Consider the following 14,847-nt stretch of genomic DNA (forward strand, 5'->3'; position numbering starts at 1 on the left):
CACCCTTGTACAATATCCTAAGGTGCTGCTCACTGCTATGCTGATGAGGCTGCACCTTGAGGACGGACAGGGAGGTTGTGTAACTCAGCCAGGACCACTGATGAGCGCCCCAGGGTTTCTTTCTATTGGTGCCAAAGCATTCCTATTAGGGCATCGTTAGTTGTGTGGCTGGCTTTGGGGAGTGTAAGGTAGCTGGGTGCAGTTCCAGTGTGGATGCAGGCAGGCTGCCGTGTCACCTGCACACAAAATCCTGTGCAGGGGCAGGGGCTGGGCTTGGAAGGGAGAAGGAGTGCAATGCTCTGGTGTTCTACTAGCCTGGCTTCCCGTAACACCCAGCCCTCCTCATCTATGGCTCCCACTGTGTGCCAGGCAGGTACTTGCAGACCCTGGGGAAATGCTCTGTCATTGGCTTCCAAGGGCCCCGACTCTTCTGTCTTTTTCCCCCTCTCTCTGGCACCTCCTTCTCAGTCTCCTTTGCTGATGTGTTCTGCAGCCTGTTCCTTGAATGTTGATAATCCACAGGATTTTGTCCTAGGCCCACTCCTCGTTTTCCCTACTCCCTATAGGCATTCCCTTTATGCCAGCATCTCCTTGGCTATCTCAACTGTCATCTCTCAAATCTCCACCTCAGCCTTGCTTTAGTTCCTGACTCAGGTATCCAACAGCCTGTTTGATACCTTGAAGATAACTAAAATCAACTGTACCCAAAAAGAACTAATCGCCTGCCCTGAACACCTCCCCTCTTCTTCCTGTTGTTCCTGTCTCAACGCACGGCACCATCACTTACGGATGGCTCATGTCAGTAACCTGCACACCACCCTTTGCCCCTCTCTCCATTAGCGCCTTCCCTCAACCCTGGAGTCTCAGCCATTCTCCGTCCTCAATATCTATCAGAGCATTCCACTTAGCTCCAACTGCCTGAGAGCAGAACGCTGCCATCTCTCTCCCAGATTATTGCAACCACTGCTTGCTCCTTCCCCTGCATTTGCACTGCCTGTCCGCAGGCTAGTCCCCACATTTTAGCCTGAGTGATTCTTCTTATTGCAAACCTGGTCCTGTTACTCCCCTGCTCAAAACTCCTCAAGTGCTCCCCAGTGACCTTGGGAGAAAGTCCAAATTCCCTAACAGGGCAAAGTAGCCTCTTCACGCTCTGGCTCCTGCTGACTTCTCCAGCTTCTTCTCTTCCATCCTCCACCACCTTCCCAGGCAGGCCTGAATCTCAATTTCATCAAGTGTCACACTGTCTCTCATCTTGGGGATGTCCCCTTTACTTGGAGCCTGTCTTTTCCTCTGACTAATTTCTGCCTAACCCCTCAGTTTCCACAGTGATATCTCCTCCTCTGGATAGCTCTCCAGGACTGTGCAGAACTACAATGCATGACACCCCCAGGTGCTCCCCAGCACCCTGCACTTCTGCCATCATAGGCAGATGGCATACTGTATGTGAATTGCCTGTTTACTTGTTTGTTTCCCTTTCAATATGATAAGCTCCATGAAGACAGCAATCACATCTGCTTAATTCACTCTTATCTCTGGGGCTTAGAACAGGGGCTTGCACCTAGTAAGCATTCCATCAATATTTGTAGAATAAAAGAAGATAAGCACGTGAGCAAGTGTGTGTGCCAAGGCAAAGTGCACAAGCGAAGAGCACTGGACTGGAAGTCGGAGTAGGACCAAATGCCTACCTCACCTCTTAGCAACTGGGTCTCAGGCTCTTCATTTCTGGGATTAGAATGAGATGCCTGTCAGGGCTGGGTTGATGTGGAAAGAGCATGCATGCAAATATGTTTTGTGTGTCATAAATTCATTATGACCGTGGCCTGGCAGTGTAGGAACCCCCCCGTAGGGAATGTGATGGACTGTGAGGTGGGAATGTGTATTGGAAGCAGTAACCACGGATAATAGTTTGTATCAGCAAACCAAAGGATTGGAAAGGATCTCTGCAAGGCAATGGTCAAGGACACTCAAGATGGTTGCTGAGTTCCTCATCTTCAATGGGAATAAAAAGGATGGGGGAATTGAGTGAGAATCTGACGTTAACTTCCAAGATCAGTTCCAGAAAGAATCCCATCCTGCTGTGGCGTGTGTCAGGCGGAGATACTCATCATGACTGGGGAAGCAGGTGGCTCTGCCCCACACACCATTCACTAGGGATCATAGGCAGTGGCTGCTTTTACCCATGGGCCAAATAGAGGGGCTGGTGTTCATCAGCCACTCAGTCCCCAAGAGCCTCTGCACCCAGATGCCCTGGCATGCCAGCTGAGATTGCTTCCTGAGAATGGTGGGCCAATATGTGTTTGAGGGCAAAGGGTTCCTATCATATCTTTCCTACTTTTCTTGTCTAGAACAACTAACTTAATATGTTGCTTTTTCATAGAGTGAACATCAAATACCCTTCCCTGTCAGAGAGGAGGACAGAAGACTGGGTCTATATTTTGCCATTTTTGCCTCCATAAACTTATACCTTGTACCCTGGCTGCCTCTACTTTATTGTGATGAAGATTCACCCTTTGTTCCCCTTATGCTTTTTTAAAAAATACTAGTATTCCTTTTCTGTTTCATCTCTCCTGCTATGGCCTCCCTCTCCCGCCTCCAGTTGATCAGCTCCTCCCCTGACACTCCAGCAGCCTGCTGCATCCTCCTACTTCTCGGAAGCTGTAAAGTCTTCTCCAGCCATTTTCTTGGCTGCCGAGATTTCTCAAAGTCAATTTCAAATTGTCATTCACAAACTAAAAAAGTGTTTTTGAGTACCTTTTTTTTTTCTCCTGTGGCCAGCACTGCTTTTAAAATTGTGGAGAGGCTGAGAAGATTCTAATCTAATCTCTGCTCTCAGAGTTTATCATTTTGGTTCAGCAGAAAAGATGTAAATACAAAAATTTAAAAAAGGAAAAATCATAAGAGTTAAAATGAAAGTCTAATGGGAGCCAGGAAACTCCTCCTCGCCATGGGAGTTACCTCCTGATGGTGCCGCCCTCGGTCCGGTTTTCCTGTTGGTTTTAGATGGCTGTTTGATTCTATGTCAGAGGGATCCAACTGAGTGAAGGGGTGCTTTGCCTTGTTTAGTTTACATTTTCGACACCTTCATTTCCAATAGCAGTTAATATCCCCATTTATTTCTTCTTTTGTTATTGAATGGGACTCTGAGACTGATGGATTCAGTTTGTATGAAAAATCTGCCACAAAAGAAAGTTAGCTTGCAGTGCCTGGGTACTGGTATTTGCCAAGCATGGGGTTTCCAGCCTCTCTTCATATTATTGTATACTATAGGGATGAGTCATGCCTGGAAAACTGTGATTGTGAATTGCAATCGTTCTCTGCTGAAAGATCCTGCTTAAGAATTGGCTCACATGCTCTAGTTCACCGAAGGGCGAACACCCTATTCATGTGCCAACATCTTATTTCTCTTGTCACATACAGGCAGCACAACTTCCTCAGACTGGGGGCCAGAGCTTAGAGATGCTAGAAATCCCCCGTGAACGCAGCAAAGGGTGCAGGAGAAAGGGGAAGAAAAACCTTTCTATTAAGGGACATGGGGCTGAGTGCATTGGCTTACACCTGTAATCCCAGCACTTTGGGAGGCCCAGGGAGCAGGGAGGATCATTTGAGCCCAGGAGTTCGAGACCACCTTTGGCAACATAGAGGGACCTCGTCTCTACAAAAGGTAAAATTAGTCAGGCGTGGTGGCATGCATCTGTAGTCCCAGCTGCTCGGGAGGCTGAGGCAGGAGGATCACTTGAATCTGGGAGGTTGAGGCTGCAGTAAGCCATGATCACACCACTGCACTCCAGCTTGGGCGACAGAGTGAGACTCTGTCTCTTCCAAAAAAAGTAACGTGGAATGAAGGGGATGGGGGAACCACTCACTGTCCCTTCCTGTAACTCTAAATCAATTCTTATACTCTGGGGCAGGGCTGAGAGAGTCAGAAGAGATTGTGGGTCACCAATAATCCCTACATTTGTGCTTAGAACCTACCTGCTATGGGGTAGAGAGGCTGAACTCATTCAAGGCTTTTTTGTGGGGGCAATTAGTTCCAGCCCCTATTTAGTGGCACTTTGCCAACATAATGTCCCAACACCAGCATGGTCAGACCACAGAATTAGTCTGATGTGAGAAGTTTGGGGTGAAATGGGAGTCTAGCCTGGTGGCTCCTGGTTGCTGAGGTCTATTGGGAAGCTGAGGCTTAGAGATGAGGCAGGAAGCCATCACTGAATTTCACCCTGAGTCAACCCCCTCCGGTCTGTGTCTGTATTCCCAGAACTGCCCGTCTTCCCACAGTTGGGCCACATGAGGCCTTCCTGTCACTAGAGGGAATGGAAGCAAATGTGTGGAAGGGGCCCGGGTTACTGGAAGAGCATTTCCTAAAGTAAGGGTGGCATGGAAGTGACCCTTTGAGCATCTGTGAGGCCTTCCTTTGATGTCTGTTGTTGAAACTCTGCTTATGCAGTTATTTGTTTTCATACAAGAACATTTTTCTTATTCCCCTTCCTTAAGCAGTTATGAACACATAATATCTAATAATTCAATACTCTCCATCAATGCAAATAAGAGCTCCAATCCTAAGAAAGGGGTAGGTTCTGGGTTACATCCCCTATACCAAATAGTCCTTTAATGGTTACTATTACAGGAACATTAAACAGATACAGAAATTTTTCAAAAAATATGGGCTGGTCTCCTGACTTTTCATTTGATTTAAAAAGACTGATTTACTGCTGGGAAAACCTCTTTTCAGAGGAAAGCTTGTGTGAGTTTTATTAGTTCCCTTGCACTATGGCCACAAGGAAGATGGGATCATCGGTATTGCCAGCCCATCCTGCATAACTTAGGTATGTTTAAACTCAAAAGCACATTTGTCACGTGGGTTGCCAGAACTCTACTGTACAGAGTTAAGTGAGCTCTATATTAGAAGGCTTTGGAAGACCACAACATCCTCATCCCACTCACCCCCGACCCAAATCCCTGCTGAAAATAGACCTAAACTCAGGTTACAAACCAGAACCAGAAACAATGCCAACTTTAGAATAAGAAAGATGAAGTGCTATGTTCTCCCTAAGTCAGTGGTTCTTTGACTTGAGCACGTGTAAGAATCACTTGGTAATTTTTTTTTTAACCTGTAGTGTTTGGGGGATCTTACCTTAGAGATTCTGGATCTCATGGTTTCTGGACACTGTCTAAGCCAGTGGTTTTCAAATCTACTTGCTACTGGAATCTGCTTTTTAAAAAGAGATGCTCAGGTTGCACCTAATTTAATTAGAATATCTGGGGAGTCAGGGCCAGGCTTTGGTAGCTTTTAAAAGCTCTGTGGGTTGTTTTAATATGAAACCAGTGACGAGTCCCTGGTGTAAGCTAAGAAGCCTCTTGAATAGACATGGCTGCAGGCTCTTTGGAAGTGTTTTGGATGAGGCAGCTAGCTTGACATGCTTATCTTCAGACAGACAAGGTATCCTGCCCCAACACATCCAACTAGCCATATTAAAAATTCATGGCTCACAACATGGATAAGCATTAGAAGGCTTGTGAAACCCTTGCATTTACAGGCTAAAATTTGTGCAGATGTGCATATGTCCCCCTTTCTAGGGAGACAGTCCTCAGCTTCACTGGATTCACTTTATTTTCTCCCCTAACCCCTTGTTTTATTCATTCACTCATTCATTCCTTTTTATCCCCATGCCCTGCTCCCATTCTTGTGGGTAAAGTATGCTAAAGTATATCTGGGACTCATAAAGTATACCAGGGACTCATAAAGTATACCTTTTTGCTAAAGCATATCTTTTTGTTTGCATGTTTTTCTTTGCTTTCTGTGGATCTATTTGTAATTTATCTGAATGATGTGCTCTTACTCAGCGCTGTGCTTTTAAGATCTATGTTAATTGGTATGCATACATCTAATCCATGACTCCCACCTGCTGCATCCTGCTTCATGGGGCATCGGCATTATTCTACCTGTCTACTTCCCCAGTGATGGATACTCAGCACGTTTCCAACTCTTCTTGGCCATGAATAGCCAAGGCTGCTCACAGCAGCCTGGAGTATGTCCCCTTATAAACCTGCATGAGAACTTCTTGGGAAATATACCCAGAAGAGGAATTGCTGGGTCACAGTGGGAAGCAAGTAGTTCTTTTGACCAGGAAGGGCTGGACTGCCATCCATAGATAGAGCCATATACTCCCACTCCCTTCACTGGATTCCTGAATGAGCTGAGATCTGCCTTCTGGTAAAGTGTAAAAGCCAGGATGATAGTCTAGGCTGGGCCTTCGACCCTCATTGCGGTTTGCTTTTCTGTTTGCCTTTCTTTTTCCTTCTTCCGGGTCTACCTTCTTTCCCATTCCCTGTGGCTGCTGTATTAAACCTTCATCATCACCCTCAAGTCTCCTATTCTACCTCAACTTCTTCTTCACAGAGAAAACTGAGGTCATCTTTAATTTTCTCTCTCCTCTTCTCAATGTGCCAATGTCAGCCCCATCTTGATTTGTTTTTCCATTCTTGCTCCCTTCCAGGGCTAACCTCCACTGAGCTTTTATTCCCTACCTTCCTGTCTTCCAGGAGCCTTGCTTTGTCAGCTTTTCCTGTTGTTTCTCTACCTCTTTCTTACCATCGGCCTATTCTGTGGTCTATAATATTAGCCAATTCTTTCCCATCCTGAAACCAACTTCCCTTCTACTTAAGCTACCTCTCTTAGTTCTTTTTAAAAATGTTTTTTGGCCAGGTGCAGTGGCTCATGCCTGTAATCCCAGCACTTTGGGAGGCCAAGGTGGGCGGATCATGAGGTCAGCAGATCGAGACCATCCTGGCTAACACGGTGAAACCCCATCTCTACTAAAAATACAAAGAATTAGCCAGGCGTGGTGGTGGGTGCCTGTAGTCTCAGCTACTCGGGAGGCTGAGGCAGGAGAATCGCTTCAACCTGGGAGGTGGAGGTTGCAGTGAGCCAAGATCACACCACTGCACTCCAGGCTGGGCAACAGAGAGAGACTCCGTCTCAAAAAAAAAAAAAATGTTTTTCATCTATCACCAACTTTTTGAATGCAAGACATTTCTTCTCACTCACTCCTCCATGCCCGGCAGTCTAGCCAATGGCCTTCTAGTTGCAAAATCTCTGTGCGCTTCCCAGTTCCCTCCTGCTTATTTCTCTGTCGCATCTGACACTACTGACAGCCTGTTTCTTCTCGGAGCCGGCTCTCCTCTTGACTCGGCTCTCAGGACATTATTTTCTCCTGGTTTGCCCCCTCTTCTTTCTGCTTCTTCTCAGTCTCCATCACGGCCTCCTTTCTCTCTACCTTCCCTTCCAACTCCTTTCCCTTACGGCTCCCCTCTTTAGGCCTCAGCATGGCCACATGTCCTCCCGAGAGCTCATCTACTTCTTAGGCTTCCTGAGTTGTCCTATGATTCTCAAACCCAGATCTCATTTTAATTCAACATGTAGTTCTTGAAAACTTACTGGGTGCTAGGATCCAGAGTCCCATGTGACATAGGAGAGTTCACTCTTTCTTCTGAGCTCTAGACCCCTACATCTGATAGAGTTTGTTTGCTACAGTTTGAGGATATGCATATACCTCACAGACTAGCTAAAAGAAATTATATACCTCTAAGTAAGCTTCTTTTGAAGGGGTCCAGAGCACAGCCCCATCTGACAACATGTCAGCAGATAATCCTGCCTGCTCTGATTTTGGCCTGGAGAAGACACCAAAGGCTTCTGGGTCACAAGATGTGCACATATTTTCTTTGACTAAGACAGGACTGCTCTCCAGAACAGCTGGAGTGCCTGCAGTTCTAAGAATATAATTTGGTCCATAGACTTTTTTCCCCCTCCTTTGGAACAGTAAGACATGGATAGAGTACAGGCTGATGAGAATGAATGTATAATGTGAGAATTGTAAATCATGTCGATACTGTCAGTAACAGACCCTGCCCTAAAGTTGCTTACCCCAGTAGTACTGGGATGGTGAGGCTCACACATGAAGGAGAATTGTACCAGGCTGGACATAATTAAATGTGAAACTGAATAAACATTATGCCTTTCTTGTAATAGTTACGTTGGGCAGATTAGGAAGGACAGAGTAAGCAAATCTCCTCTAGGCTGGCCTGGCTGAGCCTCGGAGGACCAGCTGCTCTCGGAGACAGCCTTACCTCTGTTTCAGAATCTGTTTGTTGTCATCGATGGTAACGCTGTCAGCGTGGTCCCTCTTGAAGATTTCAAAAGCCTCCTGGCATCCTAATGACATTTCCTCTCTCATTCCTGTTTGGAGACACAGGGAAATGGCCTCAGTCACAGCATCAGGATCCTATTAATTTCATTGTCACTTTAGTCAGACCACAAAACCAGCCCTGGCTCCAAGAGGCCCACAGCAGAGAGACTCTGACCAGACAGGTGGCCCCAGGCTCTTCCAGCTGGCTACCAACCTGCTGAGGAGGCCCTTCCAGTGCCATCCGCTGCACCCCGCAGGACTGTGCCTGCACAGCCATGTGACTCATGGGGGGCGGGGTTTGGAACGCCTGCTCGGAGGAAATGAAAACCAGAGCGCCAAGCCCTGGATTGCCGAGGAGGTCTGCAAATGCATTTTCTTACCATCGTTCAGTACCACATTGCTCCCTGGTATGCCCTATTTTGTTTTTCTGTTACATTTCCAGGCATTTAGTTAAAGGAATTATAATCCAAACTGAAAGATAGCATCTAGAAAATTCTGCTCTTAGTCTCTGTGTAACAATTCATTCTTGTTTCCTGTGGTGAGGGGGCCTCGGCTCTTCTTCAGGAGTTAGGTTCTCAATCACAAGACCCATGAGCTGGCCATGGCAGGGGTCCCTAGGTCATCTCTAACTTCAATATCCTGTATCGCCTTTGCCAACAAAGGCCAACCCTCACTGCTGAGCCCTGTTCTCAGAGTTCAACTTCTGGAGCCCACAGTCAGTACAGCCAGCACCAGGCTCTCCTCCTCCCCACCTCCCAGAGTGAGGGTCAGTGCAGACGTGTGCCTGGGACCCCTCAGTGAGAGCTGAATTCACCGCTGGATTTTGGATGCATCTACAGAGCCATTTTTTTTTTTTTAATGCTTCTGCCCTTGTTCCTTTGCCCGGGAGGCCTTTTCTCATGTTTTCCTCCAGTAACTCTACCTCCGTGGAGCTTTCGTCAAAGCCCGGACAGAACAAACCCTCTTTCCACCATGTTCCTTATCAATACACCTATAATACACACAGCCCAGTGGACACTGCCGCTTCACATGACAATCCTTTCTGGTGAAATGTAAGCTTCTCAGGGGGTAGAGATAATGGTATTTTGTTTGTTTGTTTTGTGAATCCTTGTGTCTTGATCAATGTCTGGCATTTAGAAGGTGCTCAACATATATCTGTTAAACGAATCAGGTTGAGAATGAAGCTGGGTGGTGCTGAGCCTTGCTCTCATTGCTGCGGGAACACAGTTCAGGGTTAGTGAGGCTCACTCTTAGTACAAGGGTTCCGCAGAGGCTTTCGTATGGGCCACATACCACATCTTCTCTTGCCTGGAAAAACTCTCTGAGTCCCATCACCCATCCTAAGGGTGAGTAACTGGACTAGCCCATCTGACACCAATTTAATGATTACTGTTGATAAAAATAGCACCGTGAAGAATGTCTAAATGGTGAGGCACACAAAGACACCCCACCCTTTTCCGATCAGAAGCAAATGGGCACGACTCGGCTTTGTCTCCACATCTGCCTTGCACACTCTAGAATTGGGTAGGCCTGGGAATCCGCTTGTGTGAGACACGGAAAGATGATCCCTGATGCATGAGAGACATTGAGGGGTTATGTTTCACCAGCAGAGCCCATCAGGAGCCAGCGGATTCATTCCATACCTTTCCCCTGTCCGGGTCTGCACCCAGTTCTAACAGTGCATGCCTTTTGCTACATAATAAAATAATAACAGGCAGTAGAGGGCATGAGACTTTGGGCTGGAGATGGGAAGAGAAAAGCTCCACAGAGACCACACTGGAGCCTGCTTGTGGGATCTCCAAATTGCCCCCCGCAGGGGAGCTGATGAGCAGCCTTCCACCAACAGAGGTGCGGGGGTGGTGGGTGAAAGGGGCGTGGGGGTGGGAAGTGAAAGCTTGCTTAAGCTGCAGGGAAGAAGGGTTCACAGCCTCTTCCCTCCCAGGCTCTGCTTTCTCTGCAGAGCTGACAGTGTGAACTGACAGCTGGGTGGAAAGGACCACGCCAGAGCCCACGGCACTGTGGCGGCAGCCACTCCTGGGAGAACTTACAGTGCACGGAGCAACCCACTGGGACGAACTATATTCCCAACAACCAACAACACCAAAGTAAATGACAATATGAAAACACGAAACAACATGAAACACACCTTCCCTGAGGTGCACTGGGGCCTGGGCGGTGGGAGCAGATAGGATGTGGAGGGCACAGAGGAGACAAGCACAGGCAGTTTGGGATCGTTGGGTACAGTCTTGAAGGTCCTACTAAGAAATTCGGGGCCAGCAGCATAACATATTCTACATGCTTCGCCAACTTTCAAAGACTTACAATGGAATAAAGTACACTGGAAGGATTTAATACTCTTGGTGGCTTAAAAGGCACTTAGGGGTCCTGAAGTGCCAAGGGCTTATCATCAGGAACATAACATTGGTTTTTCTTCTATCATGGACAAAGTATTCTGGAGTTGGAGTTCTTTGATTGTGGTGACCACAGGTGAAGGACATCAGAATGATGGCTATAACCTTGTCAGCTGGTTTGCCAAATGTCCACTCAGGGAGGCCAAGGTGAGGTGGCTGAAACATAGCCGGAAGGCAAAGAGGCACGGCAAGGCCAGGATGCCTGTAGCGACTTCAAGGCCACCACTTGGAGCAAGGCTGAGGTCCACAGAGGGAGGCACATGGGAAGGACTCACGGGCAGCTCCAATGTGTGAGCCCAGGTCTCAGCCTGGCCCTACTCTCGCCCATCCCCATTCTGCTTGTTCAGAGCTCACGCGCAGCTCCTTCGGACTGCACTAATATACCACTTCTCACCCCAATTTGGGATTGGCTGCAAAGTTAATGAACAGCTTTTATTTACTGAAGAAATCACTTCCTTGTCCCTCTGAGGATTTAGAAAACAGGCTCTTTCTCCTATGGCAGTTCCTGTCCCTCAGCATGCACTGTATGCATTTGAAAGAGAAAGAGCAAAGAAGCAAAAAGGGTGATTAAAAGCTCACCTTGCTAACGAGACAATCATCTATTTATTCTCTCAAGAAGTATTTATTTATATTAGGCATTGTGCTAGGCATGTGACAGAGATGTAAAGTTGAACGTTAAAGCTTTGATCCTTGATTTAAAGAATTCGAAGTTCAGTAAGAGAGAAAGAAAAATGAAAAATGGCAGGGTGCAGTGGCTCACGACTGTAATCCTAGCGCTTTGGGAGGCTGAGGTGGGTGGTTCACCTGAGCTCAAGAGTTCGAGATCAGCCTGGGCAACATGGTGAAACCCATTTCTACTAAAATACAAAAAAAAAAAAAAAAAAAATTAGCTGGGCGTGGCAGCATGCACCTGTAATCCCAGCTACTTGGGAGGCTGAGGCAGGAGAATGACTTGAACCCAGGAGGCAGAGGTTGCAGTGAGCCGAGATAGCGCCATTGCACTTCCGCCTGGGCGACAAGGCGTGACTCCATCTCAAAACAAAACAAAAACAAGAAAAGCGAACAAATATCTACAGTGGAGGTTGCTGCTTGCTGTAGAGAGGTATGTGTCCAGCATGCAGGAGAGGGAGGGAGGGAGGCAGGGACTCTCAGCGAGAGTGGGAGAAGGCTGCAAGCAGGAGGGAGCAAGTGAACTTCATCCAGAAGGATCCTGAAGATGGAGCAGCATTTCCCAGGTCGAGAAGATGTGGAAGAAGATTCCAGGTGGAGGGGGCAGAGATGGAGTGTGGATTAAAAAGGCAACCTGATTAATATGGGTGGCTCTGCCATCCAATAGAAATGATCTCTATGTGATTAAAAAATGAATTTCTTATATACTCTATACCAAGGATAGTATCATGCGCTTTCTTACATATTATTTCAGTTAAATTTCTCTATGATCTCCACTAATAAGTTCATTTTATAGATGAGGAAACTGAGGCTTAGATAAATAAGTGATTATAAAGGGGTGAAAAATGCCCAGCTTTTAGAGGCAGTCATTTCGGCTCTTAGATCAGTTTTTCCAGGAAAAGCAGGCCTGACAGAGAGGGCAAGGTGGTGGGGCTCGAAATGACCTCGTAATATTAATAGTAGATTTACCCATGAGATCATACTCTTATTAGTGCCTCTCTATCTAAAATGTTGATTTATTTTTACAATATCACAGAAAAACAGAACCATATATGTTTTTTACTACCTGCATAGTTTACTTCATCTGTTAATATGTTTTATTATTACTTCTAGAATTTGTAAGCTCCATGAGGGCAGGTATTTAAAAAAATTTTTTTTATTTCAATAGCTTTAGGGGTACAAGTGGTTTTTGGTTACATGGGTGAATTGTATAGTGGTGAAGTCTAGGATTTTAGTGCACTCATCACCTGAATAGTGTACATTGTACCCAATAGGTAGTTTTTCATCCCTCACCCCCCGAACCTCCCCCATTTGAGCTCCAATATCTATTATACCACTCTGTACAAATTTGCATACCCATAGCTTAGCTCCCATTTATAAGTGAGAAGATGTGGTATTTTGTTTTCTGTTCTCGAGTTACTTTACTTAGGATAATGGCCTCCAGTTCCATCCAGGTTGCTGCAAAAGACATTATTTTGTTCTTTATGGCTGAGCAGTAATCCACACCACATTTTCTTTATCCATTCATCAGTTCATGGACACTTGTGTTAATTTCGTATCTTTGCAGTTGTAAATTGTGCTGTGATAAACATATGCATCCAGGTGTCTTTTTAATACAATGACTTGTTTTCCTTTGGGGAGATACTCAGTAGTGGGATTGCTGGATCAAGTGGTAGATTTACTTTTAGTTCTTTGAGAAATTTCCATAGCGTTTTCCATAGAAATTGTATTAATTTACAGTCCCACCAGCAGAGTATAAGCACTCCCTTTTTACCACATCTGTGCCAACATCTATTGTTTTTTGACATTTTATTAATGGCCTTTCTGGCTGGGGTAAGATGATATTTCATTGTGGTTTTAATTGGCATTTCCCTGATAATTAATGATGTTGAGCATTCTTGCATGTTTGCTGGCCATTTTTATATCTTTTTTTGAGAGATGTCTCTTCATGTCATTTTCCCACTTTTTAATAGAATTATTTGTTTTTTTCTTGCAGATTGGCTTGAGTTCTTTGTAGATTCTGGATATTACTCCTTTGTCAGATGCATAGTTTGCAAATATTTTCTTTCATTCTGTAGGTTGTCTGTTTACTCTGTTGATTATTTATTTTTCTGTGCAGAAGCTTTTTAGTTTAATTAGGTCCCACTTATTTATTTTTGTTTTTGTTGCATTTGCTTTTAGGGTCTTAGTCATGAATTCTCTGCTTAGTCCAATGTTCAGAAGAGTTTATCCTAGGTTTTTCTTCTCTAGAATTTTTATGGCTTCAAGTCTTAGATTTAAGTCTTTAATCCATCTTGAGTTAATCTTTGTATATGGTGAGAGATAGGGATCCAATTTTGTTCTTCAACATGTGGCTATCCAATTTTCCAAGCACCATTTATTAAATATAGTGTCCTTTCCCCAGTGTATGTTTTTGTCTGCATTGTCAAAGATCAGTTGGTTGTAAGCATTTGCTTTATTTCTGCATTCTCTATTCTGTTCCATTGGTCTGTGTGTCTACTTTTATACCAGTACCATGCTGTTTTGGTTATTTTAGCTTTTAGTATAATTTGAAAACAGGTAATGTGATTCCTCCAGATTTGTTCTTTTTGCTTAGGATTGCTTTGGCTCTTTTTTTGGTTCCATATTAATTTTAGGATTTTTTTTCTAATTTTGTGAAAAGTGATATTAGTATTTTGATAGGAATTGCATTGAATCTATAGATTGCTTTGGGCAGTATCATCATTTTCACAACATTAATTCTTCTGATTCATGAGCATGGGATGTTTTTCCATTTGTTTGTGTCATCTATGTTTTTTTCATCGGTGTTTTGTAGTTCTCCTTGTAGAGATTTTTCACCTCCTTTGTTACATATATTTCTAGGTATTTTATATATTTTTTGTGGCTATTGTAAAAGGGATTGAGTTCTTCATTTGAGTCTCAGCTTGGTCCTTGTTGGTGTAAGCGGTACTACTGATTTGTGTACATCGATTTTGTAAACTGAGGCTTTACTGAATTCATTTATCAAATCTAGCAATCTTTCAGAGGAGTCTTTAGGGTTTTCTAGGTATAAGATCGTATCACTGGCAAACAGTGATAGTTTGACTTTCTCTTTTCCAATTTGGATAAAAGCAAGGATTTTTGTCAGTTTTGTTTGCAGCAGTATTTCTAGAATCCAGATAGTACTTGGCATACAAGAGCACTATAATATATTTGGCACACAAAATATCTTTTGAATGAATGAATGAATGAATGAATGAAAAAGTGCTTTAGATGCTTAATGTCTTTCCTTCTGGTATAGCATATTGTGATGGTGTGAAAAATGAGGCATGTATCCATTGCTCTGTCTCTCTCTGCCACCATGCTACTGAGAGTTTCATCTCCTACATGGTATGATTTTAGAAGTTTAACACCATCTTCTCCCCAGTACATGTCACCATGCTTACTGGCCTACCATTAGAGATGAATTCCAACTCCAAGAAGCTTTTATAAAAATGCAACTACAGTCCTGCCCCACATAAAGACGCTTCAATCAATGGCGAACTGTATGTACGACGGTGGTCCCATATGGTGTCATAGTTGTCATAATGTCATACTGTAACACA

General features: G+C 44.7%; 1 protein-coding gene across 2 annotated transcripts in view; it reads right to left on the reverse strand.

Annotated features, from left to right (window-relative positions):
• The window catches only part of KIF6 (kinesin family member 6), a 373,885-nt gene that overhangs the window by 81,233 nt on the left and 277,805 nt on the right, over positions 1–14,847 (reverse strand). For both annotated transcript variants that reach the window (XM_058432302.1, XM_032141106.2), the window contains exon 14: positions 8,125–8,233. In XM_058432302.1, the coding sequence (XP_058288285.1) occupies positions 8,125–8,233 (109 nt within the window). The remainder of the gene's footprint in view (positions 1–8,124; positions 8,234–14,847) is intronic.

The sequence above is a fragment of the Hylobates moloch genome, unplaced genomic scaffold (genome assembly GCF_009828535.3).
Source record: "Hylobates moloch isolate HMO894 unplaced genomic scaffold, HMol_V3 SCAFFOLD_20, whole genome shotgun sequence".
NCBI lineage: Eukaryota > Metazoa > Chordata > Mammalia > Primates > Hylobatidae > Hylobates > Hylobates moloch.